This window comes from Phyllobates terribilis, unplaced genomic scaffold (genome assembly GCF_046119375.1).
Source record: "Phyllobates terribilis strain yellow unplaced genomic scaffold, ASM4611937v1 Scaffold_5__5_contigs__length_657084704, whole genome shotgun sequence".
In the NCBI taxonomy this organism is placed as follows: Eukaryota; Metazoa; Chordata; class Amphibia; order Anura; family Dendrobatidae; genus Phyllobates; species Phyllobates terribilis.
In genome coordinates this window covers 255,192,299-255,219,113 of record NW_027362765.1, presented here as the reverse complement: position 1 = coordinate 255,219,113, position 26,815 = coordinate 255,192,299, and the positions used below count along the sequence as shown (strand labels likewise).

The 26,815-nt window shown below is 46.9% G+C and overlaps 1 protein-coding gene across 1 annotated transcript in view; it reads left to right on the top strand.

Annotated features, from left to right (window-relative positions):
• The window catches only part of LOC141271536 (polycystin-1-like), a 238,287-nt gene that overhangs the window by 73,122 nt on the left and 138,350 nt on the right, over nucleotides 1–26,815 (top strand). Inside the window, exons 5-8 of the mRNA XM_073681591.1 lie at nucleotides 7,150–7,415; nucleotides 10,248–10,623; nucleotides 15,553–15,733; nucleotides 18,481–18,671. Coding sequence (XP_073537692.1) covers nucleotides 7,150–7,415; nucleotides 10,248–10,623; nucleotides 15,553–15,733; nucleotides 18,481–18,671 — 1,014 coding nt within the window. The remainder of the gene's footprint in view (nucleotides 1–7,149; nucleotides 7,416–10,247; nucleotides 10,624–15,552; nucleotides 15,734–18,480; nucleotides 18,672–26,815) is intronic.

The window sequence follows — 26,815 nt, the reverse complement described above, 5'->3', positions numbered from 1 at the left end:
TCGATCAGACACAGTGTGGAGGGGTAGGCCGTGGAGACAAAAGATGTAATGGATGATGTCCTTAGCCAGCACAGATGCAGACGGGAGACCAGGAAGAGGGATAAAGTGGGCCATTTTAGAAAAGCGGTCAGCGACCACCCAAATGACTGTACAACCGGCAGAAACATGGAGATCAGTAATAAAGTCCATAGCAATGTGTTGCCACGGGGCAGCAGGTACGAGAAGAGGCAGGAGATGGCCGGCTGGAAGACGTCTGGGAACCTTGTTGCGGGCACAGGATAAACAGGCCGTGACGAAGTCTACAACATCCTTGCACAGGGAAGGCCACCAGTAATGCGAAGAACAAAGACCACCGGGCCTGGCGCGGATTGAGTCTTTGGGCATTTTGTAGATATGCCAAGTTTTTCTGGTCAGTATAGATGACCACCGGGTGCAGAGCCCCCTCTAGCAGGTAACGCCACTCCTCCAATTTGATGGCTAGCAGTTCTCAGTCTCCTATGGAATAGTTGTGCTCGGACGAGGAGAAGAGCTTGGAGAAGAAGTCGCAGGTTACCATTCTCCCGGACGGAGATTTCTGGGTGAGCACCGCTCCGGCTCCGGAAGAGGAAGCATCAACCTCCAGAAAGAACTGTTTGTTGCAATCCGGACAGTGCAGCACCGGGGCAGAAGAGAAGGCTTGTTTTAAGGAGAAGAAGGCCTCCTCCGCTTCGGATGTCCATTCCTTAGGATTAGCACCCTTACGCGTGAGCGCAGAGATGGGTGCAGTCCGGGAAGAGAAATGCGGGATGAAGAGGCGGTAATAGTTAGCGAAGCCCAGGAATCGCTGAATCGCCTTCAACCCCTCCGGTCGCTGCCACTTTAAAACGGCAGAGACCTTCTCGGGGTCCATCCGTAGACCAGTCTTAGAGATAATATAGCCCAGGAACGGAAGAGAGGTCTGCTCGAAGAGGCATTTCTCAAATTTTGCGTATAGGTGATTCCGCCTGAGCCTAAGCAGGACTTGATGAACATCCCTCTGGTGTGTGGGTAGATCCGGAGAGAGAAGACCAAGGTGTCGTCCAGGTACACCACCACGCATGAATATAAGAGGTCATGGAAGATGTCGTTAACTAGTTCTTGGAATACGGCTGGAGCATTACTGAGGCCGAAGCACATCACACGGTATTCATATTGGCCGTCCCGGGTATTGAATGCCGTCTTCCACTCGTCTCCTTGGCAGATCCGGACCAAGTTATACGCCCCACGAAGATCGAGCTTGGAGAAGATCTTCGCGCCTTTAAGGCGGTCGAACAGCTCTGAGATGAGTGGCAGGGGGTATTTATTTTTTATAGTAATCTGGTTAAGTCCCCTATAATCGATATAGGGGCGTAGTGAACCATCTTTCTTTTTTACGAAGAAGAATCCAGCTCCAGCCGTGGAGGTAGATTTCTGGATGAATCCCCTAGCCAGATTTTCTTTGATGTACTCCAACATGGCCTGGGTTTCGGCCAGTGACAAGGGGTAGATACGCCCACAGGGTGGAGTGGCACCGGGTACCAGGTCGATAGGGCAATCATATGGCCTATGAGGTGGCAGTGTCTCTGCCTCCTTCTTGTCTAAGACATCTGCATAGGACCAGTAAGGTGCCGATAGACCAGGTAAATTAGCCGGGGTAGACGGAGGTCGAACCGGGCGAACTGGAACCAGGCAGGTCTCATGGCAATCCTGCCCCCAACGGAGCACCTCACCGGATCGCCAATTCAGAAAGGGTTCATGTCTCTGTAGCCAGGGTAGACCTAGCAAAAGGGAGTGAGAGAGTCCGGATAGCACATGGAAGGAGATCCTCTCGGAGTGCAACATTCCCACCTGAAGGGTTACAGGCTCTGTGACGAGCAAGATGGTCACCGGAAGGAGTCTTCCATCCACGGAAACGACTGCCAATGGTTCAGCCAGAGGTTTGGTAGGAATCTGATACTTCTCTACAAGGGACTGAGAAATGAGATTCCCAGCGGCTCCGGAATCCAGGTGGGCGGTTTCAAAGAAGCGGGTTTCTCCACAGGAAATAGAAACGGATAGAGTCAAGAACAGAGAGGATTTACTCTTACCTAGGACGACCTCTCCGAGTGGTCCTAGACACTGGAGTTTCCCGACTTCTCTGGGCAGGAACGGATCAGATGCTCCTTACTACCACAGTAGAAACAGCTCCCCTCGGCACTGTGTATTTCTTGGAGAGACTGGACCATCTTGGTCTGGTCGATCTGCATGGGTTCGGGTGAGCGTGCCTGGGGAGTTGCGGGTTGGGGGGCAGGTTTCTGGAAAAGAGGAGCAAGACGAGGAAATCTTCTCTCCCGGGTAGTCTCCTTAGCTCGTTCCAGGAAACAGATGTCAATCCGGGTAGCTAGAGATACCAGGTCATCCAGGGTGGTAGGAATGTCCCGGCCGGCTAGCTCGTCCTTGATCCATCCGGAAAGACCATCCCAGAAGGTTGACACCAGAGCCTCGTTGTTCCAGGCAAGCTCAGAAGCGAGGGTACGGAACTGTATGGCATACTGGCCCACGGTGAGACTCCCTTGGCGGAGTCGGAGCAATGAGGAGGCAGTAGAAGTCCTTCGTCCGGGCTCATCGAACACCTTCCGGAAGGCAGTGAGGAAAGCCGGAAGATCGGACTCCAGGGGATCCCCTCTCTCCCATAGAGGGTTTAGCCATGCCAATGTTTCCCACGTGAGGTGAGACATGATAAACACCACCTTGGCCCGGTCGGAGGGAAACTGATGTGCCAGTAGTTCAAAGTGCACTGTGCACTGGTTCAGAAAACCCCGACATAAGACGGGGTCACCCCCAAAATGAGGAGGTGCAGGGAGCCGGGGTCCTGAGCTGGATGCCATGGCACTGGTAGGCAGAGGCGCCACCAGAGCAGGTGTCGCTCAGCTCGAGGCGGATACTGGTGGGATGGACAGCGTGTCCAGGCGAGAGTTGACAGACCGCAAGTAGGTCAGGATGGTTTCCTGTTGGGATCTCTGACGAGAAACCTCCTGGTACAGGTCAGCAAGCGAAGGAGCCTGGGGGCCACTGGGTTCCATGGCCGGTGCAAACTGTTACGGATCCGGGTGGTGGAACCTCTGTGCTGTGGTGCAAGGAAGGACCAGAGGGGCGTAACTAGGTATCAACTCGGACTGACCAAGGTCGCATGGCGGCTCAATCGACTCCGTGAACCAGGGAAGGACTGAGCAGAGGGACCAGGTGCTACTCTGGACCAGTCCTTGTATGAGAGCAGGTGACTCACACGGGTCAGAAGGCAGGGACTGACCGGTACAGCAGATGAGCACGGCAGGCAGGCTGACGGGTGATCCGGGAAGACGGACTGGCTGACACCACGGGTATCTGACAGGAGCCTCCAGGTAGGCTGGCTGGTAGGCACGGCAGGTAACTGGTACGTTCTCCGGGTAGGCAGACAAGCCTGGCCCATAGACAGACTGGTGGGTTAGGACCGTAGGCAGACCGTTGGGCTGGAGAGTGTACTTGACTGGCGGACACAGGTAGACAGGCTGGTGGACTGGACTGGTAGTCAGGCTGGCGGACTGGACTGGTAGTCAGGATGGCGGACTGGACTGGTAGTCAGGCTGGCGGACTGGACTGGTAGTCAGGCTAGCAGACTGGACTGGTAGTCAGGCTGGCGGACTGGACTGGTAGTCAGGCTGGCGGAATGGACTGGTAGTCAGGCTGGTGGACTGGACTGGTAGTCAGACTAGCAGCGGGACCTGAGGGCTGAAGCAGAGTTTAGAACACAGCTACAACCTTGCACGGGCACCTCCATTTTGGAGGAGGTGCCTTTTATATGAGAGGTCCTCTGGCCATTGGCCGGGGACTCCTTAGGACGGCGCGTGCGGCCCCTTTAAGAGGGAGGGAGCGCGTGCCCTAAGCACAGTGCTCGGGAAGCGGCGCGCGCTGGCAGCAGCATCAGGAGGGCCAGAAGACGCCGGGCCAGCAAGGGGGACGACGTCTCTGCCTGTCAGGGGGCAGAGACGCCGATGCTACACAGGCTGTTACGGGTTCGGGTGGTGGAACCTCTGTGCCGAGGTGCAGGGAGGGACCCAGAGGGGTGTGACTAAGTATCCACCCGAACCGACCCTGGTCGTACGGCAGCTAACGACACCGTGACCAGGGAGGATCCGGGCTGAGGGACCAGGTGCTACTCTGGGGACAACCTTGTAAGAGAGCAGGTGGCTCCCACGGGTCAAATGGCTGGGACTGACCGGTATGGCGGATGGACACGGCAAGCAGGCGGAAGTCTCTGGTAGCTGACAGGTGGTCACAGTTCGAGAAAGCAGGGCAAGTAGCAGTCTTTAGGTTTACCAGGAAGGTGGTCACAGCAAGTGACGGCAGGATCTCCAGGCAGGCTGGCAGGAAACAGGCAGGTGCTCCCAGGTGAGCGGGCAGACAGACGAGGCGGGTAACTGACAGGTAACTGGTGGGCGCTCTCAGGTGAGTGGGCTGACGGACACAGCAGGTAACAGGCAGGTAACTGGTGGACGCTCCCAGGTGAGCGGTCTGACAGACAGGGCAGGCGGATGCTCCCAGATGAGCGGACAGATAGCCAAGGCAGGTAACAGGCACGTAACAGGTGAGCGCTCCAAGTGAGCAGGCTGGCAGGCTCGGCAGGTAACGGGCAGATAACAGGCTGGCAGGCAGGACGAGAAGTCAGGCTAGCAGCGGGACCTGAGGGCTGAAGCAGAGATCAGACACAGTGCAAACAACTTTGCTCGGGCACCTCCATTTTGGAGGAGGTGCCTTATATATGGGAAGTCCTCCGGCAATTGGCCGGGGACTCCTTAGGACGACGCACGCGGCCCCTTTAAGAGAGGGGGAGCGCGCGCGCGACCTAAGCACAGTGCCCGGGAAGGAGCGCGCGCCGGCAGCAGCTAGGGAAGGAGCGCTGGAGGACGCCGCGCGCTGAACAGGAAGGTGAGAGGGACAGCGTCTCTGCCTAGCAGGAGGCAGAGACGCCGATGCTACACAGGCATTACAACAGGGGAACGCAGAGGATTCATTTTGTGAGGTAAAATATTGTTTAAAAACAGCAGTGAAAAGTTTTACCTCACAAAATGAATCCTCTGCAATCCCCTGCTGTAATGTCTGTATTGTCTTTTGCTTCCTCCCCTGCCCATGAGATGTGGTATGTTCTGTACACGGTCAGACAGACAATTTTTCAAATGAACTTTTGTTTGTGGGAAAACCCCTTTAAGCGTTTACCGATGATTTGCTTACTTGAGAAGTATCGAGCAATCTTTGAGAAAATGCCCTCTCAAATGGTCTGCGAGCTGGCCGATCCAACCTCCATTGGTTCCACCTCAGGTATGTGAACAGATTCAGGGGTAATGACAGAAAACCCCTGCTGCTCATCACACCTCTCCCAAATCCTGTAATCCAACTGAATGGCCTGAGTTATGGCTCCCAAGAAACAGGGTGGAGTATGCAGTGCCAGAGCATCCTTAACTGTATCGGAAAGGCCTCGGCGAAACTGACACCTGAGAGCTGCATCATTCCACAGAACTTCAGTGCTGGAAGTGTCGGTACTATAGCCCAGGGTTCCCCAACTCCAGTCCTCAAGGCCCACCAACAGGTCATGTTTTCAGGATTTCCTTAGTATTGCACAGGTGATAATTCCATCACCTGCACAGGCAATAATTACATCACCTGTGTAACTAAGGAAATCCTGAAAACATGACCTGTTGGTGGGCCTTGAGGACTGGAGTTGGGGAACACTGCTATAGCCCACTGAAGTGCGGCCCCCCCTGTGTCAGGTTCATGATCTTTGCCTCGGAGACCTGGATTCTGTTAGGTTCGTCGTAGATTAACCCTAAGGTGTCAAAAAAGGCGTCAACAGATTGTGGGGACAAAGAAAAAGCCCAAGTCGGAGGACCCCCTCGCAGTAGGGACATGATTATTTCTACATGCTGGGACCCATTCCCTGTTAACCAGGGTTGCAGGGTAATAAATAGCCTACAGCTCTCCCTGAACAACGTAAACTGTTTTTTCTCTCCCGAAAATTTATCAGAGAGAGCCATTACTGGTGAGAAACCAACTGCGCATCAGAAGATACAGGCATCAAAACTACTGCCGGCAGCGGAGGGCTCTAAGAAGCAACCATCATGCTAGAAAACTAACCCTGCAACTGGGACTGGGAAATTTCTAGTTTCTGCTGCTCCCTGGCCAGATCCTGAACCACTTGGGTCAGATTCGTAACCTGATCGCACAGTGTATGAATAGGATCCATACTGTTGGAAAAAAAAGTGTCAAGCTACTTGAAATGTCACGCTAGTCACTACTCACAGGCACTCCATCCAGCTGGGTAGTCAACAGGTACGGGGTCAGATACCAAGAAAGCTCGTCATAAACGAAGGGGTAACACAAAGGGTTAGTCAGGTAACAGTCTGAGGTCAGGATTCCAGGAAGGTAGTGAATCAAGGCAGAGGGGCTAGGCAAACAGATGTTCAGAAACAAGATCAAATGTCGAATAACAATAGATCTGAGACTGAGCACAGGAACAGAAGGTATACAGACACCAACGAGCATAAGCTACAACTGCCAGTAATTGGAGGCAGAGAGCCAGCTAAATAGCCAGGTAATCACTCCAAACAGGCGACACGTAGAGGAAACCCTCCACGCCCTGGCCCTGATTGGGCGACTGGACTGACACTCAACACACTGACAGCTCAGCACACCCCAGCCTCCGATTGGATGGCTGAGCTGCCAATTCTAAACTGAGAGGTCAGCATGTCCATGTCTTAGAGTAGATGGCTGAACTATCACTCACTGCATCCAGACACACCGATAGGAGAAATCGTGACAGTGGGAAGCTGGAGTGTCAGTGCTGGACCAGTGGGGGAAAGAAGAGGCAATTATAGTTTCTTATGATGTTTCATAACATTTGCAGCTTTTTTAAAAGTCCACACTTTAGTGGGCCATAATATGGGAGTAACATTCAGTCTGAATGTAGCTACGTGATGTGGATATTGATCCAGTCTGCTTCCTGCTGATTAGTGTATTGGGGCTGCTGTAGTAATTTGGGGACGAGCTAACAATATGGAATAATCTAGACAATTATAGATGCTTGCTTATATAATCATATTCTCAGTGTTTCTGTGTGATAATTGTTCTTTTTTCCCCCAGCAGATAAATATGTCTCATGTTTGAGGGGACCCCCTGACTCTCCTGTACATTATTCTCTTGTGACACCGATACCTTTCACCGATGACGCCTGCCTTGCTCTTTGCTTTCGTCATGGTTTCTCTTATTATAGTAGGGATGATATACAACGATGTCTTTGTGGCTCTGTCACATCACAAATCAACAGCTCGTGTGTGGAAACATGTACAAAAAGTGGGGATGGCAACTCATGTAATAAAACTATCATCCAAAAGCTGCAATCTGTAAAGGTGAAAAATTACATCTGAGTATTTTTTTTAAATCCGTAAATTGCACACCTGACTGTCACCAGAGCCGTAGAGAAAGCTTTGAAAACCGGAAGGTTAGGTAAAAAATAAAATGTGTTAGATGGCCATGGTTTTGGTACTACTGCCAGCATCTGCTGACTAGGGGTTTATTTTCATTTTTTTGTTGCTATTTGTGCAAAATCATGGAAAAAATACTAAAGTTATGTGCAAATTGCCTCGTCACAGAAAAAGAGGACTTGAACTCTATAGCGCCACCTATAGGAAGCAGCAATCTACAGGTCACTATCAACCCTTTAACAAGTTGTGCAATATGACTTAGGGTAAAAGCCAAATCAGAATCTTAATTTGCAGACACGATGTTTCGGGCTGTTGGCCCTCATCAGTGCAAAGTATGAGAACTAATTTGGCTAGATGAGAGGCTCTGGACTGAGGTCTAAGGGGTAACGTTTCTCCTTGTGGAGAGTGTCATACCGTCTCTGGCATGTCAAGGTAAGGAGGCTTATTCGCCGTGCAATCCTCCTCTGGGAAATTTAATATGCAAATTGCCTCTTCAGCGAAAAAGAGGACTTGAGCTGTATAGCGCCACCTATTGGAAGCAGCAATCTTACAAGTCACAATCAACCCTTTAACGAGTCGTGCAATATTAGGATAAAGTTATGTGACAACTTGGGGTTAAAAAAACAGCACAAAGATGCAAGCAAATCCACCTTTAGAGCGGAGTCCCATTAGCGAATCACATCCGATGTGAGAGCATTGGATATGATATGCTAATGACACTCGGCTCCTGCTCTGCTGCGAGCGTGAGCCAAGTGTCAGTGCTCGTATCCTTTCGCATCAGAGGATCACAGCAAAACTTAAAAGGAGATGGAAAAATTAATTTCACAATTAATTTAAAAATTAAAATCACACTGCACTTGGGTGTGTGCGATCTGAACTTCGCATGCAATTGCAGCATGCTGCGTTAATTTTTCCATCCGATCGTGATCTGATCCGAGCAGGAAAATAAATGTCATTGAGAACACAAGCATAGGGTTAAATTAGCACTAATGCAATCCGCTGCCGCTGCCCTGTGCCACTGTGTTTTTTCCGCTCTTTCCCTGCATAATAACTTAATCTTGCACATAATGTAGTGGCCGTGTGGTCTTGCAGGTGAAACAGCTTTTTTTCTGCAAGCCTAAGGGAAAAGTGAAAAGATCACAGCGGCACAGGACTGCTGCAGTTAAGCACCGCAACATGACCGTTGTGTATGAACACTGCCATAGTAGATTGGAGTTAAACTGTGATATGAAAAACTGTTCTAGCAAACATGCTGTCTTCTCAGGTTCTTGGAATTAAAAATAATTTATTTAGGATAAGAGTTACAATTAGAAAGGGATATGTAAAGATAAGAATTAAAAAGTATGTGTACTGAGATCTCTATGAATATGAGAATGATATATGACCTGCTGCAAAAGGGTGCAGTATTTAAATCAATATGCTGGCTTACAGACATGCAGTCTCTGCACATGCCCAAATTAAAGAATGTTGCACATCATTAATAGTTAAACAATGCATAAGCAAAATATAAACAATCATTGATTTTCTAGGACCTTTAGCCTTAAAATACGTCAGACACTCAGTTTCTCTGCGTATATTTTATGTAGAGAACATTAGCTTCTGGATCATTCCATGGATGTCTGCAGGCCTAACAGGTGTCTTTAATTGAAATAAAAAATATATATATATATATATAACAAATAACATAATTTAAAATATTGTGATAAAACATATCGGCAAATTATAGATTATAATAACTGTATTGAATATTTTCCTTAGCACCTTTAATAAAAACAGCTGTTCTTGCATTAGACAAGCTTCCTGAACCAAAGATAATATGAGTGCATGCAGCAGTACCTGGCACCATCATATCACCCACTCCCTCCTTTCCACTCTGTATAATCCATAAGTAAATTTGCTGGGATTATTGTTGCATCATTGTCAGCCTCCAAGGGCCGATGTGTTGTCTGATATCTAGTTTTATTTTTTGTTTAGTTATTGTTGCTGTAGTTTGTATCATATTTTATCGTGTGATCTTCTGTTGAACAGCATGTTGTAAGAATAGTAATTTCTCTCTGAATACAAGGCCACTCTGATGATTTTATAAAGATGATTCAGCTGCTTGCAAAGTGATTCGATTATATTTTTCCACTTTCATTTTCCTTGTGACATATCCTGTGATACGGCCATTTAAATCAATGGTACGCCTAAAGCTCTGTACCAAAGACTCAGTATTCAGACTCTACAGTATAACTAGGCTGTGAGTGTAGGGCTCTTGAGACACTGTTTCTTGGCTTTTTCTATGTACCAGTACTCATACAAAGAGATTTCATCAGATAGCTTGACTTGACTGCTGAGGCATGTATGAAAATTCAAGAAGAAGGTTTATTTTCAAACTGAATTCTTGTAGTTATGCACAAATACAGTAGGTAAAAAAGACTATCCTGAACCAGAAATGCAAAGACATAAGCTTCTTAACATGGCTGACATGCACAGAATGAAGAAGAAGTGAGGGGTTACTGACATCAGAGCTAAGAAGGCAGCCAAGGAGAGTCGGAGGACAGACTTCTAGAAGGCAAACCTTATTGCATAGCAATAGCAACAATACATACTATAAGATTCCCAAGTCGTGGAACATGACACTCAGAATTGCAGAATTCTTTTAGAAATTGCTGACTGTATAAAATATTCAAGATTTGTCAAATTACATACATTTTGTCAGGGTCTATGTTTTTTCTGATAAGACAAAAATTCAACAATGCCATTTTCTTCTTGCAGGTGGCAGTCTCTCTATCAGCCTTTCCGCACTTCTCTGTGTTTCAAACTTCTTGTTTTCATGTGGAGGCTTCTGCTCCTGTCCAAAGATTTGTGTGGGAATTCAAAGATGGAAGTAAACCTGTCACTACTGCTGGTGGAGTAATCACTCATAAGTACAGTCTGCCTGGTCAATATAAAGTAAATGTGAAAGCAGAAGGGCAAGAACCTGCAGCAGAACTCCAGGTCACTGTGACAGTCCCAGTATACGGAGCAGAGCTACAGTGCCCAATGGTGGCTCAAACAGGACAAAGCCTGGAAGTGTGGCTGAGTGTCAAGCATGGCACACACCTACGAGCTGTTTATGGGGTTCATCAACAAGATGGCCATCATCTGATTGGTTTGTAAATCAATTCAGTACAGTCTATAAACTGCATCTACCTGTCTAACTATCATTAGCATGGGTTCTCGAATAGTTCCCCCAAACAATAAAACAATCACAAACCATGAAATTGCTGATACTTTGGCATGCAATGTTAGACAGACACAATATGAATAGCAGCCTAAAGATATGAAAACAAAAATATTTGGCGCCCAGAGAGAGTAAAACTAAACTGCTAAAAAAACAGAGTAGGTCCAGAGGTGACTGTAAGGGTTCATAGATACTAACAGTTTACTCGAAATTCGGCAGGAAATTTTGATTTTGCATCAAAATTATTTGATGCAAATCTAATGTTCCTTATTATTCTCTGGGGTGTCTCTGCATACCCTAGCGCATAATAAACATAGGATAAAAAAGAATGCTTTGCTGTTCAACTGTCCCACTACTGTAGCCCCTTGTCTTTTTTTTTTTTAATCAAATAAATTTTTATTGAACATATTTAGGCATACAATAATTTCCAAGGCATTAATTTTTTTAAAAGGATAAATAAGGAACAAGAACATTCCAACAATCCCTCCTCCCCCACCCCTTTCCGACAGCACCCCTTCCCCTAACCAGTAGAGAGGAAAATAGAAAGCTTCAAACAATAAAGAAATTTCTATTAATCGACTATGGTAGAAAACCAGTGGTATATTATTTAAGTGTTAATTTATACTGTATTCTATAAGTTTGGAGTCAGTGTTCTCAAATTCCATTGTATTGTATCCGTGGCTCCCATATCTTTTCAAATGTGCACAGCTTCCCTCTTTTTTCGCATATTCCCTTTTCCATTTGTATAATAAATTGCATTTGTCTAAGGAATTCTTCTTCAGAAGGGGGATCAGCTCCTATCCATTTTCTTGCTATAACTTTCCTAGAACAGTAGAGTACTCTAGCAATGGCTATTTTTGTATTTTTATCAGCTAGTAATTGTAGCCCCTAGTCTAGTTATCCGTACGGCCAATACTCTGTACATCCACTTTTGTACTGACTAGGCCTCCGACTACACCTGTTGCAATGTCTACACATGTCTTATCGTCAATGGCAGCGGTCCCCATACCTTTCTTATCTTGAGAGCCACATTTAACTCTGAGAGATGGTCACAAGCACAATCCAGGGCTCCCTCCACCCTCACAACAGTGACACGCAGAATCCACCATTACCGGTGTGATGGTAGCCAAATCTTCCCCGCAGAAAGCACCCTGAGACCTTCTGCCCCCCTACCATATAGGTAGTGTATTTACATTTAGGGGTTCCCACTTTAACCCTATTTGATATTCGCATATCAGGCACACTCAGAACATCATTGCACACCTGTGATAAACAGTATAGTCAACTGCCAATATATGCACATCCCATTCTGCTCTTCTGTTTCAAGCTACTTACAAAAGTCACCATCTGGAGACCTGATCTTCGTAGCTGGTTGCTAGACCTGGAGCTAATGAATTAATCTGGCAGACAGCTGCAAGCCACACATCATGGGCTCATGAGCCACATGTGGCTCCAGAGCCAAAGGGTGAGGATCCCTGTTCTAAGGTCTACTTGGCACCGACTGAAGATTTATTTATTTTACTCACTTATATAGCGGCATTAATTCCACAGCGCTTTACAGATATTATCATCGCTGTCCCCATTGGAGCTCACAATCTACATTCCCTATCAGTATGTCTTTGGAGTGTGGGAGGAAACCGGAGAACCTGGAGGAAACCCACGCAAACACGTGGAGAACATACACACTCCTTGTAGATGTTGTCCTTGGTGGGATTTGAACCCAGGACGAGCTTCTGTCTACCATTTTTCTGATGTTTCACAAAATAAATAGCAAAAAATTAGAGTCAGACAAATCCAATTTTTTTTTTTAAATTTGAAACTAATTAAATTGGTCTCAAACAGATTTGCTCATATCTAGTAGTTACACACTGAGTTACCCACTTCCTGGATCGCTCATCACCATCGGGGTCAAATACCCTTTTAATCCATGTTGAAGATGTTTGTCCTATTATGAATCCTTGGTGCTACACCAGTAATCCTCCAAGTACAATATGCTTCAAAAATATATTTGTATTAGACATATAAAATTGCTATAAAAATCCTTGTTATGCGTTTCTGGGGTATGACCTTTCCCCTATCTCAGGCATAGCATGCCTACTAGGTGATAGTCTATGAAACTATATTTGGTTTACTGTTTATGTATGCAATCCATAAAGACTATTACTGTACTTCTTGAATTAAGTATATACAATACAGTGTATATATACTGTATATACATATATATATATATATATATATATATACACAGTATTGTATGTACTTAATTCAAGAAGTACGATAATAGTCTTTATGGATTGCATACATAAACATAAACTTTTGGTCTGTACTGTATATATATATATATATATATATATATATATATATATATATATATACATATAAATGGGAACATACAGCTACAGCTTCTACATCTATATTTTGACCTCAATAAATCCAATACTTTCACCACTTTATGAAATCAGTGGAAATCCCCCTTCCTGTCCCTCAACAGTATGTTATTTTTTTTTTTGCACAAGTTATTTTTAATTATGCTGCCACAGATGTCCCTAAGTGTATACCACATATGCCCCACAAATTATCAGCCACAAATGTTCCATAAAGTACTTGCCATAGATGTTCCCATTACAACCACTGATGTCCCTTATAGTGTCATTTACGTGTCATCCAGAGGAGCTCAACACCCTCTTGTCCCAGACTGGTCTAAAATGCGATGTTGAAAATATAATCTAAGGAATCAGCTGAAATATAAGCAGAGTAGCAACCAGTAAACTAGCTTTTTCTTTGAAATTATTTTAACATAGCTGATTGGTTTAATTGGTTTGCGGAAAATTGTAACACGCAGTGTCATGAAATTCAGTACTAAACTTTATTTTAAAAATGATTATTTTTGAAAGTCTGTAGAAATCATCTTTCACTTAAAGGGTTATTCTCAAAATCAGAAGTTATCCCCTAACCATTGGATAGGGAATAATTTACCGATCCCTGGGAGTCTGAGCACTGGGTCCCCCAATAATCCCAAATTAGAGACTGTGGAACCCAATGGGACTGGCGGTAATATCCAAGTACAGCGCTCAGCTTTCTCCGCATCTCACATACAATGAAAGAAGAGAAGTCCTCTGCTCCACTCAAGGCCATTCCAGCAGTCAGACCCATAGCAATAACCAGGTTATACCCTATTTTGTTGATAGGGGATCATTTGTGATTTTGGGAATACCCCTTTAACCCTACATTTACATAGAATATTCCAAAGCTCATACCACATTATAAATGTATTTTCACCCTTTTCACATCTAACCCCATTCCTTTAAAGAGAATTTGTCATACTGTACATGCAGTTCAATCTATGGTATAGAGAATTGGATAGAGAATGGTACAGAAAGGGAGAAGCTGAGCAGAGTGATCTTGTTGTTGGAAAAGATTCAGTATAACTGGTATTTTATTCATTGAAATCCCTTGTGTTTGTATGCATGAGTCCAGTGGGCAGTCCTACTAGTGTTTGACAGCTATCTCTGCATGCGCAGTCATATGGCGAAGACCAATGGACTCAGGTATACAAACGCCAGGGATTTCAATAACTAAAATGCAACTTTACTGAAACTTTTACCACAAAAATGTATATCAATCAGATAAACTTCTCCTGCTCTATAACATCTTGCCTGCTGATCAGATACTACAGTAACATGTAAAAGGACCTACAGGCCAACCAGCATTCCCAGTATTAGTGAGCATTAGAGTCCAGCCTTTGTGCCATTAATTCTAGATTATAATATACTTATTGTAATTTATAAAGTTATGTAGAACTGTTGATCCAATAAATCAATAACCAGAAGCATCACACATTTTTCCTTCTAAATGTTACAGCAATGAGATCAATATTCCAGGTTTTCACTGTCACTCTGTTTCACAACAACGAGGCATACATTTATTCGTAGGAACTTCATCGCCATCTAGAGGCTTGACACATGTTTTCCACATTATTCGTTGTAAAGTTCTTAGGAAAAGTTGGAGTCAAACACTCCTGATTCATTAAGAGCAGCACGCCTTTTAATGAATCAGGAGCATCAATGAGTGGTGTGCACCTCCGTGTGCCTTGGCAGTAATCTTACTCCAATCAGGGACTGGAGAAAGATTTCTGGCGTAAGGTACTCAACAGCTCATCATGAAGACAAGATGTGGCACCACTCCACTAATCTGCCCCTGTCCTGTCCCAGCTGCTCCCATTTTGGCAGAGCTGGACCAAACCGTCATGAAAATGGCAAAAGTCCCGACATTTTTGCCCAACTTTACGTTGTGCAAAAATGTTCTGACTTTTCAAAACAATTTACACCAGAGCTTAATCTCTTTGATGAGTATGAGCCATAGTCCCTGTCAGGCTTTGTCTCACCCCAGATCTTTCCTGTCCTCTTGTTCACACATAGTAAGAGACCTGTCAGTGAACTGGAGTGGGATGGGGAGAACCTGCCTCATCGGATTAGTCAGTTTTTCAAAGTATATTTACTCTAAAATGCTGCAACATTTCATAGTAAAATATACCTGTCTCCAGTCACGCAGCCTGTGACTAACTCATGCCTCCGTGGTTCAAGCAGCGTCAGTCTGATGACACTTTCCCTTTAAACAGTCCAATCTGCAGCAGTTTGTAAAAGCGGTTTATGTGTAGTATGTGTTCATGTATGTGTGGTGCATACACGGCATGTGCCATATGTGTTACCCTATGTGTGAGTGGCATCCAATCTACTATTGGCTTATGGGTCGCATGTGTGAGTGGCCTGTGCACAGTCCTATATTCACACCCTGAGATGTAGATTTTGTATAATTACCTTCCTCTTACATGTATCCATTTTCCATACTCTTTTTCAGACGAATCGTCGTGCCCCCGTGGAGGAAAGGTTTTCCAAGGTGACTTGCACTGTTATTGGCTGAGCCATGTGAAAGAGACCCTGTTATCCGCCCGCAGCCGTTGCTCTTCAGTTCCTGGAGGTGATCTTGCATACATAACCTCACTGGATCAAATAACATTTATACAAGAATTTTTTTCTGGGTAAGAAACATAAGGGATAGAAATGACCGAATCAATTCTCGGAGAATTGACTTTGACTTGAATTTAATAAAATTCACAGATCCAGATTCATGTGGATAAAAAAAATGTCCGGAGCTACTTCACACGTTGCTGAAGATTGAATCAACTAGTTAGCAGGCCTCCCCCTAATACCCCACATTTTACATCCCATAGTCTAGCCCAGTCAATCCATAGGTTATACCACAGCCACTGTAAGACTGCGTGCCCACTATGCGTTTTTCAAGCATTTTTGCCTCGGAATTTCTGCAGCGAAAACGCTTAAAAAACGCTTGGTAATACGTGCCCCATGGTCCCCAATGATAATCCGCATGTGCTGTGCACATGCTGCGTAAATTTCCGCTGCAGATTATCATTGCGGAAAAATATTCAGCATGTCCATTAATTTTGCGGATATGCGGCGTAATTGCCGCCATTGACTTGCATTGAATCGCTTAATATCTTAATATTAGCGATTCAATGTGCGGATGGTACCCGGGTCTGGAGAAGAGGAGACTCTCCTCCAGACCCCCATAGTACCTGTAAAAAATAAGAATTTAAAATAAAAAATATACATTATACTCACCTTCTGATGGCCCCCTGTCTCCTGTACGGTGCGTCCTGGCTCCCCGGTGGCTCGCGATGGTGTGAAATGACCTTCCATGACGTCATTTAGTCCTGTCACATGCCTAAATGACGTCATGGAAGGTCCATTAACACCACCGCGAGCCGTACAAGACACCGGACGCACCGGAGAGAAGACCGGGGGCCATCAGAAGGTGAGTATAATGTTTTTTTTATTATTATTTTTTACCATTTTTATTCTTGTTTTAACTATTAACTTGGTCACACTATATAAATCCATGCCGGTTGCATGGATTTATATAGTGTGACCAAGTTGTCAAGCACTCTCCAAGTGATGCTAAAATCGTTTTAAAAGCACTTGATAACCCGCATACAGAAATGCATGTGAAGAACGCTTGACAAACGCTTCTACCTGGCAGGAAAAACGCATGTACAATTCGCATGCGTTTTTCCTGCCAGGTAGATGCAGAAAAAGTCTGCAGCATTTCTGCATCGTGGGCACTTAGCCTTAGAGGCGACGGCAGTGAAAGCAGTGGCCATTTCACAACTTAAGGCCACATGCACACGTTCAGTATTTGGTCAGTTTTTTACATCAGTATTTGTAAGCAAAAACCAGGAGTGGAACAATCAGAAGAAAAGTATAATAGAAACACGTCACCACTTCTGTATTTATCACCCACTCCTGGTTTTGGCTTACAAATACTAATGTAAAATACTGACCAAATACTGAACGTGTGAACATGTCCTAAGGATAGGAGTTCAGAGCACATCATTGCAGAAAGGCCTAAATTTGATTGGTGTGTACTACTGCAGTGCTGAAGAACATAAAAAATGGGAGTGGTAGTCTCATTCTGTTAATAATAATGCATAGATTCAAGTGATATGGTATGGAGGTGCAGGAGCTGCAGAGTCAGTGTGACTGTAAAATGAGTGATCTGTGATTTACTGCAGTACAATCTTAACAACAATATTTTTTGCATTCTTGATGCACTATAATCAAGGAGGGCATTTTAAGTTCACTAAGTCCTAATTTTCCTATAAAAGAAAAATATTGACTCCAAGGCTTGTTGTCTATCTGAAAAAGAAGCGTGCTTCCTGGCTTGTGAGACTGACAAACTATAAGCGACAAGTTTTTTTTTTAATAAAAAGACAAAAGAAAATTCTACAGTCACAGTTGGATGGATTTACATTATTTAGAGTATTTCTACAATTTTATTCTCCCACTTAGTGGCCATATCCCTACTGATCAGATGTTGGTGGCATGGTGAAAGACCTTTAATGTTTACTCCCCATGCATTACACATGATTTGATTTGCTATTGTTTTTGTTTTTTATTCTTTGTTTCAAAACCAAGGATTTGGATACCCATTATCACCTGTTTAGTAGCATACAAAGGTCATATTATGACATACAAAGAACAGTTATAAGGCTACAATGCTTTCTTTACCTTTCTTGTTTTTACAGAAAAGGAGCAGTTGGAATTTAATCAGTTGCAATTGGTCATCTGTACACTGTAGTATTTTACTGTATGATGCCACTATAAAACCAATACAGCCCTGTGTCTAGCTAATCCTTCCTAAAATAGCATATATTTATACGTATAGATCCAAGTGTTTCACCTCTTTTTCCCTGCTAAACCAGTGTCTATATCAAAGTCTCAATTATACAGCAGTAGGGCTTATTAAGATATTGATTTTGCTCGTATGCAAATAACGGACCAATTTCCATAAGTGTTTTGGATCATATTTTCATCAGTGTTTGGGCAGTAAGTTAGTTTTTACCATGAGCTTCATTAGTTTTTCTAGTATGCCCCCCAAAAAATTGATGGAGGTTTCTCAAGCTTCTCCAACAAATCAATCAGTGCATAACAGACGGCACACAGATGGTGCACAGACAGCATCTGAATGTTGTCCGATTTTTTTCACGGACCCATAGACTTGCGTTAGTGAGTTTGATAAGTGACTCAGATCAAAATTAGACATGTTTCCATGTTTTGGTGTGGACCACTAGCTCCGTTAAAATCCAAGGACATGTGAACTTTTCCATAGACTATAATGGGTATCAGTTCTATTTGTGAAAAACACTGATAGGGCATGTACGTGAGAACTTGACGTCTGAATGAAATCTTACAGATATCTCTCTTCTAGATACTTTCCAGTGTGGATAAATGTTTCACAGTCTCTGAGAAAACAGGACAGGATTTCCTTGACTGTGCCTACTTCAGATGACCAGAATGTACAGGACGAGTGTATACTTTTACCATTAATACCTATGAAAAACTATCAGAGGCGTTCATGCATGGAGAAGGCCCCATCGTTGTGTCAAAGCAGAGCTGGCGGTCAGTATCAAGTTATTCTGCTTCTAACTGCAGCTACTTGAAAGGGAATTGTTGATCATGAAAGGCTGTGTGCCCACTATGCGTTTTTCAAGTATTTTTCCACGGAATTTCTGCAGCGAAAACACTTAAAAAACGCTTGGTAATACGTGCCCCATGGTCCCCAATGATAATCCGCATGTGCTGTGCACATGCTGCGGAAATTTCCGCTGCGGATTATCATTGCGGAAAAATACGCAGCATGTCCATTAATTTTGCGGACATGCAGCGTAATTGCCGCCATTGACTTGCATTGAAACGCTTAACATCCGTATGTTTAGATGTATACATGCGGATGTTAATGCGGTTCAATGTGCGGATGGTACCTGGGGCTGGAGAAGAGGAGACTCTCCTCCAGACCCAGGTACCATAGAACCTGTTAAAAAAATAATTTAAAATAAAAGATTATACTTACCTTCCGATGGCCCCCGGTATTTTCTCCGCTCCGTCCGGTCTGTTGTATGGGTCGCGGTGGTGTGAGGACCTGCCATGACGTCATAGAATCATGTGACAGGTCACGCGACTGCTGACGCCGGCGGTCACGTGACCTGTCACATGACTCAATGACGTCATCGCAGGTCCTTTCACACCACCGCGACCCATACAACAGACCGGACGGAGCGGAGAAAATACCGGGGGCCATCGGAAGGTAAGTATAATCTTTATTTTTTACCATTTTATTCTTTTTTTATTAACTATTACTTGGCCACACTATATAAATCCATGCTAGTTGCATGGATTTATATAGTGTAACCAAGTTGTCAAGCACTTTCCAAGTGATGCTAAAATCGCTTGGAAAGCGCTTGATAACTCACATGCAGAAATGCATGCAAAAACGCTTGACAAACGCTTCTACCTGGCGGGAAAAACGCATGTAAAATCCGCATGCATTTTTCCTGACAGGGAGAAGCGGAAAAAATATGCAGCATTTCTGCATCGTGGGCACTTAGCCTAATTCTCACACACTGTGTAGAGTGCTGCAAACTGGCAGTCATGCTATCTATAATATCTATCGGCTGAATATGCATTATTCTCAATGTAAAATGTCTATTTGTTAATAAATGAATTTAAAAAAAAAACAACTGGCAGTCGTGCTGCACATGGTATAAATTATGTCTTTATGTCATCTAAGGTAAAAATTCAGTTTGCTTCTCTTGCTCTTTATCTAAATACCTTGACCAAGTTACTTTTTTGCTACCCTGCATCTATGGCTCATACCCAGGGCCGGTTTTAGACACAGTGGGGCCCTGACAAAAGTTTAAAGTGGGGCCCCAAATGCTAACATATTGCACCATCGCAGTGGAACATTTACATGCACTGAGTTCAGGCTGTTAAACGAGCATTAAATTGACAATATTGACATTGTTCAACGCTTGTTTCCCGGCCTATTTACACCGACTGAGGAAGAATGATGGGCACAAAGCAATCACTAATAGATCAATCTGTCCCCATAGGGTATAATGCAGCCCCCATGAAGTATAATGCAGCCTCCATATGGTATAACGCAGCCCCCATAGAGTAAAATGCAGCCCCCAAAGAGTATAATTCAGCCCCATGGAGTATAATTCAGTCCCATGGAGTATAATCCAGCCCCCATAGAGTATAATGCAGCCCCCAAAGAGTATAATGCAGCCCCCCATAGAGTATAATGCAACCCCCATAGAGTATAATGCAGCCCCCATATAGTAAAATGCAGCCCCATATAGTAAAATGAAGCCCCCATATAGTAAAATGCAGCCCCCATATAGTAAAATACAGCCCCATATAGTAAAATACAGCCCTATATAGTAAAATGCAGCCCCCATATAGTACAATTCAGCCCCATATAGTAAAATGCAACCCCATATAGTAAAATGCAGCCCTATATAGTAAAATGCAGCCCCATGTAGTAAAATTCAGCCCCCTTATAGTAAAATGCATCCCTCATACAGTATAATGCAGTCCCATATAGTATAATGCACACCCCAAAGTCCTCCAGTATTATGGCCACCACGTACTCATTTTAAAAAAATACAATACTCACCCTTCCCTCGCTGCTCCGGTCTCTGCTGCACGTCTACTCACCTCAGCAGCTCCACTGCCTGACACAGAGTGGCGCATGATATAGTGACGTCATCGCGCCTTCTGCCTCAGATGCAGAGGGGGATCACATAACGCTCCCTCCTCCATCATTGCTGTCAATTGTATCTGACGCGCCCCTGGGCCTGTGTCGCGCTGCGTTGCGCACGCGGGAGCTTACCCGGAGCCGGATCTGTTTAGGGTTGTAGTCTCGTGGCGGTGACCCGGTCCGTGCCCAGGGAGTCAAACTGGACGGCAGTCTGTTAGCGGTAGAAAATGGTTGATGACTACGCCACCCGTTGAATGCAGCCAGGGGGCTGCTGCTGCAGGGCAGACCGCTGAGGCCGGTGGAAGGGTGGTGCAGCGTGATAGTATAACCCCCAACGGGAGGGGTATGGCCTCAGGGCAGCCGACGTGGATGATGGGGGTAGCAGGAACCACTCAGAGACGGTATGGTAGCGTTCAGGGTCTTTACTGGTAACAACGATAGACCCTCCCGGAGTACTTGCTAGCGAACGGGGCCTGGTCAGTCCTTGAGCAGATGGGATCTCCCCTGGCCAGGCGTAGTTGTAGGCCTCCCAAGCTGACTGTACTCTTCTGGCTACCTTGCTAGAAGCTGATGTAAGTAGCCCACGTCCCTGAGTGTACCGTGTGGTGCTCACCCGTATGGCCGGTGACTCGGGGCCTTCTAATGGCTTCCGCTCCACGATGGCGGTGCTGGTCCCACGCGTGTGACCGTGCCTTCGGGCTTCTGGGCCAGGGGACCTGAAATCCCCTGCCTGACGGATTCTGCTGCTGGGTAGAAGTTAGTCCCCACAGCCTCGGACTCCGGGTCCGGTAAAGAATCTTCTTAGTCAGGGCGAGCTCTTTAGCTGCCAGCCCCTGACTCCTTGTGACTCTGCTGCTTCCTATGCTGCTCTTGTCTCTACTCTTCCTGGACTCTCTAACCCTGCCTCAGCCCCGGGTTTATACAGGGGAAGTTCTTCCCCTCCCAAGGCTGGGCAGGAGGTGTGGCATGCACAGGATCCCTGACCAAAGGACCTCCCACCTGCTCTCAGACGTAATATCTCTATCACTGTGACAACCAGACCCCTGGGGTGTCACACTCCCCCCTAGTGAAATTTAGTACTCCGGGACTAAACACTTTTTAGAAAAATATAACAAGGTATATCAAAGAACAATAAAATACAATAAGGAAACACAATAAGATGGTCACGGATGTCCGCAACCGGGTGCAGTCTTTGAAGAAAAGCAAAGGTGTCCATTTCACCAACACAGGGAGACGTAACCAGGTAGGGGTCTGTCCTACCCCGAGTCCTTAACAGTCTCTAGTCCATCCTGGGTTACGCTCCAACTATATACAAAGGATTCCCGGTAAATCCACCGAAGACTCCTAAAAACAACTAGAAACACAAAATTACACACAAGCAACAATAAACAGGTAAACATTGTAAAACAACTTAAACATTTAGATCCTCCAACGTGCGGGTAACTGGCCTCTAGTGGCCCTAGTGGACCTGATGGTGTAGGTCTGGAGCCGGGTCATTGTCCAAAGCCTGCGCATCAGCTCCCACAGGCCCTGCTGACAAGGGCGCCGCCTCCTGGTAGTAAGTGGTAGTGGGGCGTCTGTGGGTCACAATGCCACCTGGTGCCGGTTCTCGGAGCACCCGGATGGCTCTGTCCTTGAACTGTGCAAATTCTAGATGAGGGTCCTGTAAGGCCATTGCCCGCAACTGGGTGCGGTGGGCATTGCAATATAAACCCTCTATAAATTGTTCGGTCAACAGCCTGTCCTCGTTTCCCACTCCATTAGGGTCGGTCTGCTTAATGGCCCTCAGGGCCTCTTGTAGGTTGAGTGCATAGTCCCTTATACTCTCATGCGCTCGCTGCTTGCACCCGTAGAATCTAAGTTTAATCTCGGCTGAGGTGCGGGTATCAAAGGTGTCCTTCAGCCGGGTTAGTATCCCTGCGACAGTCTTCCTCCCAGGTGGCCAGGATTTTACTTCCCTTTTGGCTGCCCCAGTTAGTTGGGCCACCAGGATGCTCACTTTTTGCTCTTCTGTGAGGGGGTACACCTGGAAGAGGCTATCCAGCTTTTCTCTAAAGTCATGCAGGGTATGTGACTCCCCTGAGTACTGGGGTAGCCAAGCTGCTCCCGGGATATAGGGCATGGTGAAGGGCATAACTGCAACAGCGGTAGCGCTGGCGGGGGTTGAGGCAGTGGAGCTCTCCTCCGTATCCGACATCTTCCTCCCCCCTAGTGGACCGTGGCCTACCTTGCGATGATCCTGTTCCGTAGGCCGCGGCTCCGCAGTGGATCGTCAGGGTTGAGGACCTTCCGTCGCGCTCCTGTGACGTCGGCGTCTGCTGGGCTCCTTCCAGGACCTTACGCAACGTCCGGACGTGAGGCGGGGCTTCAGTTCTCGCGCGCTTTCGGAGTCCACGCCCCTCTTCTTCCCGCGCGGCGTCCTCAAGATGGCGTCCAATGGCGGGAAAACTCCACGGATGGCGGGAAGAAGGCTGAAGATGGCGCCGGATGGCGGGAATCTTCACCGATGGCGGGAATCTTCACCACTGGTAAGTTTGAACAGTCTTTGCTTTTCAGGCACGCAGTACCCGGTGGTTGCGGGCACGTGATCCTGCCGACTACGCCAAAGTTGACGCGCCCCTGGGCCTGTGTCGCGCTGCGTTGCGCACGCGGGAGCTTACCCGGAGCCGGATCTGTTTAGGGTTGTAGTCTCGTGGCGGTGACCCGGTCCGTGCCCAGGGAGTCAAACTGGACGGCAGTCTGTTAGCGGTAGAAAATGGTTGATGACTACGCCACCCGTTGAATGCAGCCAGGGGGCTGCTGCTGCAGGGCAGACCGCTGAGGCCGGTGGAAGGGTGGTGCAGCGTGATAGTATAACCCCCAACGGGAGGGGTATGGCCTCAGGGCAGCCGACGTGGATGATGGGGGTAGCAGGAACCACTCAGAGACGGTATGGTAGCGTTCAGGGTCTTTACTGGTAACAACGATAGACCCTCCCGGAGTACTTGCTAGCGAACGGGGCCTGGTCAGTCCTTGAGCAGATGGGATCTCCCCTGGCCAGGCGTAGTTGTAGGCCTCCCAAGCTGACTGTACTCTTCTGGCTACCTTGCTAGAAGCTGATGTAAGTAGCCCACGTCCCTGAGTGTACCGTGTGGTGCTCACCCGTATGGCCGGTGACTCGGGGCCTTCTAATGGCTTCCGCTCCACGATGGCGGTGCTGGTCCCACGCGTGTGACCGTGCCTTCGGGCTTCTGGGCCAGGGGACCTGAAATCCCCTGCCTGACGGATTCTGCTGCTGGGTAGAAGTTAGTCCCCACAGCCTCGGACTCCGGGTCCGGTAAAGAATCTTCTTAGTCAGGGCGAGCTCTTTAGCTGCCAGCCCCTGACTCCTTGTGACTCTGCTGCTTCCTATGCTGCTCTTGTCTCTACTCTTCCTGGACTCTCTAACCCTGCCTCAGCCCCGGGTTTATACAGGGGAAGTTCTTCCCCTCCCAAGGCTGGGCAGGAGGTGTGGCATGCACAGGATCCCTGACCAAAGGACCTCCCACCTGCTCTCAGACGTAATATCTCTATCACTGTGACAACCAGACCCCTGGGGTGTCACATATCAGCATCTATGATACCGATACAGTTGAATGAGCGATGCGGGGGTGGGAAGGGGAGCCAGCACTGGCTCCGGGGCCCCCTGACTCACAGATCCCATAGTGGCCACTGGGGGGGGACCCCGGTGGAGTAGTGGGCCCTAGGCAAATGCCTAGTTTGCCTGCCCCTAACGCCGGCCCTGCCCATACTCCACTAGCCTTATTCAAATGTGCACCGGCACAAGGATGTTTGTAATGATCATTCCATAACTTTTTTTTGGATGCAATTCTGAGGAGCTAAAGGAAACTGTGCTGTATATGTGTTCTTTGGAAATCAAAGTAAAAAGAAAATCCAAATAGCGAAAACTTCAAATGCTAAGTTGTTAACGTGGCTTCTGCATATTATACAGTTAATACACAGGGGGCACTGCTTTGTGGCTGGCACAATTTTATATCCAATTCTGTGTAGGACACATAGGACATATAGGGGTATGGGCAATTCTATATGGATGTCATTACTCTACTGGCCAATGGTGTGACTTGAAAAATGTGCATCTCAATGTAAGATCTCCAACAGGGCCCACTACTATCATGAGTTTTTAAAGGGGTTGTAAGGTGGCTAATGGTCGTGTAGTCGATGAGAGGTATGTATCACAGAGATGGCTGGTCTCTGTGATGTAACCCAGTGTATTTTCTCTAGTGCAAGTAAGCACTAAGAGGACTAATTGGTGCACCTGGCAGACGGGTTACTAGGAGAGAATGGGCGGATCCAGCAACCCACATACGCCACCTCTGGGTGGGGTTAACAGCCTATAAAATGGAGGCTGTTGTTTGGCACATGGTCTGTATGCTTGGAGGGAGGAGGCCTCCTGTGTGTGTTTGTCTTCAGACCAAGCCAGGACACTGGATTCTACCCCAGCTTGTGTGCCACACAGGCCTGTCTGAGCAGAGACCTGCTAAGGACATTTGCATGATCTCAAGGCCATTTGCTTTTCTGTTTTGCTTCTGGGTTTATGAAGCAATAAACCCACATGAACTTTTAAAGGAACATGCTCCCTGTTTTCCTCCCGCCGCACCCCAACGAGTAAACCCCCTACAGGCTTCTCCAAGAAATGTTCTAAAATAAATAAATAAAATAAATAATATGCATTTAAATATTAAACAGTTGTAGACCGTGTACCGAGGAGGTCTCTCTCAGAATACAGCAGGCCGAGGACAAAGGATACTGGCAGACAATTTGTTGAGATAACACCTTTTTACTAAGAACAGGAACTGGGTTGCCCCGGCAATGCAAGAAAGGAACACAAATAAACTTCACACACACCTAGCTCAAGACAGCCAGGACCCCTGCGCTGCACAACCGACAGGACCAGGATGTGCTAACAGAAGAACTATAATTTGCCTACTCAGTGGTTCCGCCTAGTGCGGTAACCACGTGTTACCCAAAGCAATGATGTAATCAGATGGGTGCACAAGGCGGTCCGTGCAGTGGTGCAGCGCAACAGTTAACAAACTTGACAACTTTCTACGTTTACAATACTGTTGTAGCATCGGCGTCTCTGCCCCATGCCAGGCAGAGACGCCGTCCCTCTCACCTCCTCGCACCCCGCGCTCCTCGCTCGGCGTCCTCCAGCGCTCCTCTTCCTGTTCCTGCTGCTGCCAGCGCGCGCAGCTTCCCGGGCACTGTGCTTAGGAAGCGTGCGCTCCCTCTCTTTTAAAGGGGCCGCGCGCGCCGTCCTAAGGAGTCCCCGGCCAATTGCCGGAGGACCTCCCATATATAAGGCACCTCCTCCAAAATGGAGGAGCCCGAGCAAAAGTTGTTGCACAGTGTTTCTTACCTCTGCTTCAGCCCTCAGGTCCCGCTGCTAGCCTGACTATCAGTCCTGCCTGTTACCTGCCTGTTACCTGCCGTGCCTGCCAGCCCGCTCACCTGGGAGCACTTGCCTGTTGCCTGCCTGTTACCTGCCGTGCCTGCCAGCCCGCTCACCTGGGAGCACTTGCCTGTTGCCTGCCTGTTACCTGCCGTGCCTGCCAGCCCGCTCACCTGGGATCACTTGCCTGTTGCCTGCCTGTTACCTGCCGTGCCTGCCAGCCCACTCACCTGGGAGCACTTACCTGTTGCCTGCCTGTTACCTGCCATGCCTGCCAGCCCGCTCACCTGGGAGCACTTGCCTGTGACCGGCCTGTTACCTGCTTGTTACCTGCCGTGCCCACCTAGAGACTCCTGCCGTCACTTGCCGTGTCTCCCTGATAGCCTACCTGGAGGCTTCTGCTCGCCAGCCTGCCTGCTGTGACTACCTGCTATTCCGGTCAGTCCCTGCCATCTGTACTATGGGAGTCACCTGCTCCCTTACAAGGTCGTCCCCAGAGTAGCACCTGGTCCCTCTGCTCGGTCCCTCCCAGGTCACGGAGTCGTTAGCCGCCGTACGACCAGGATCGGT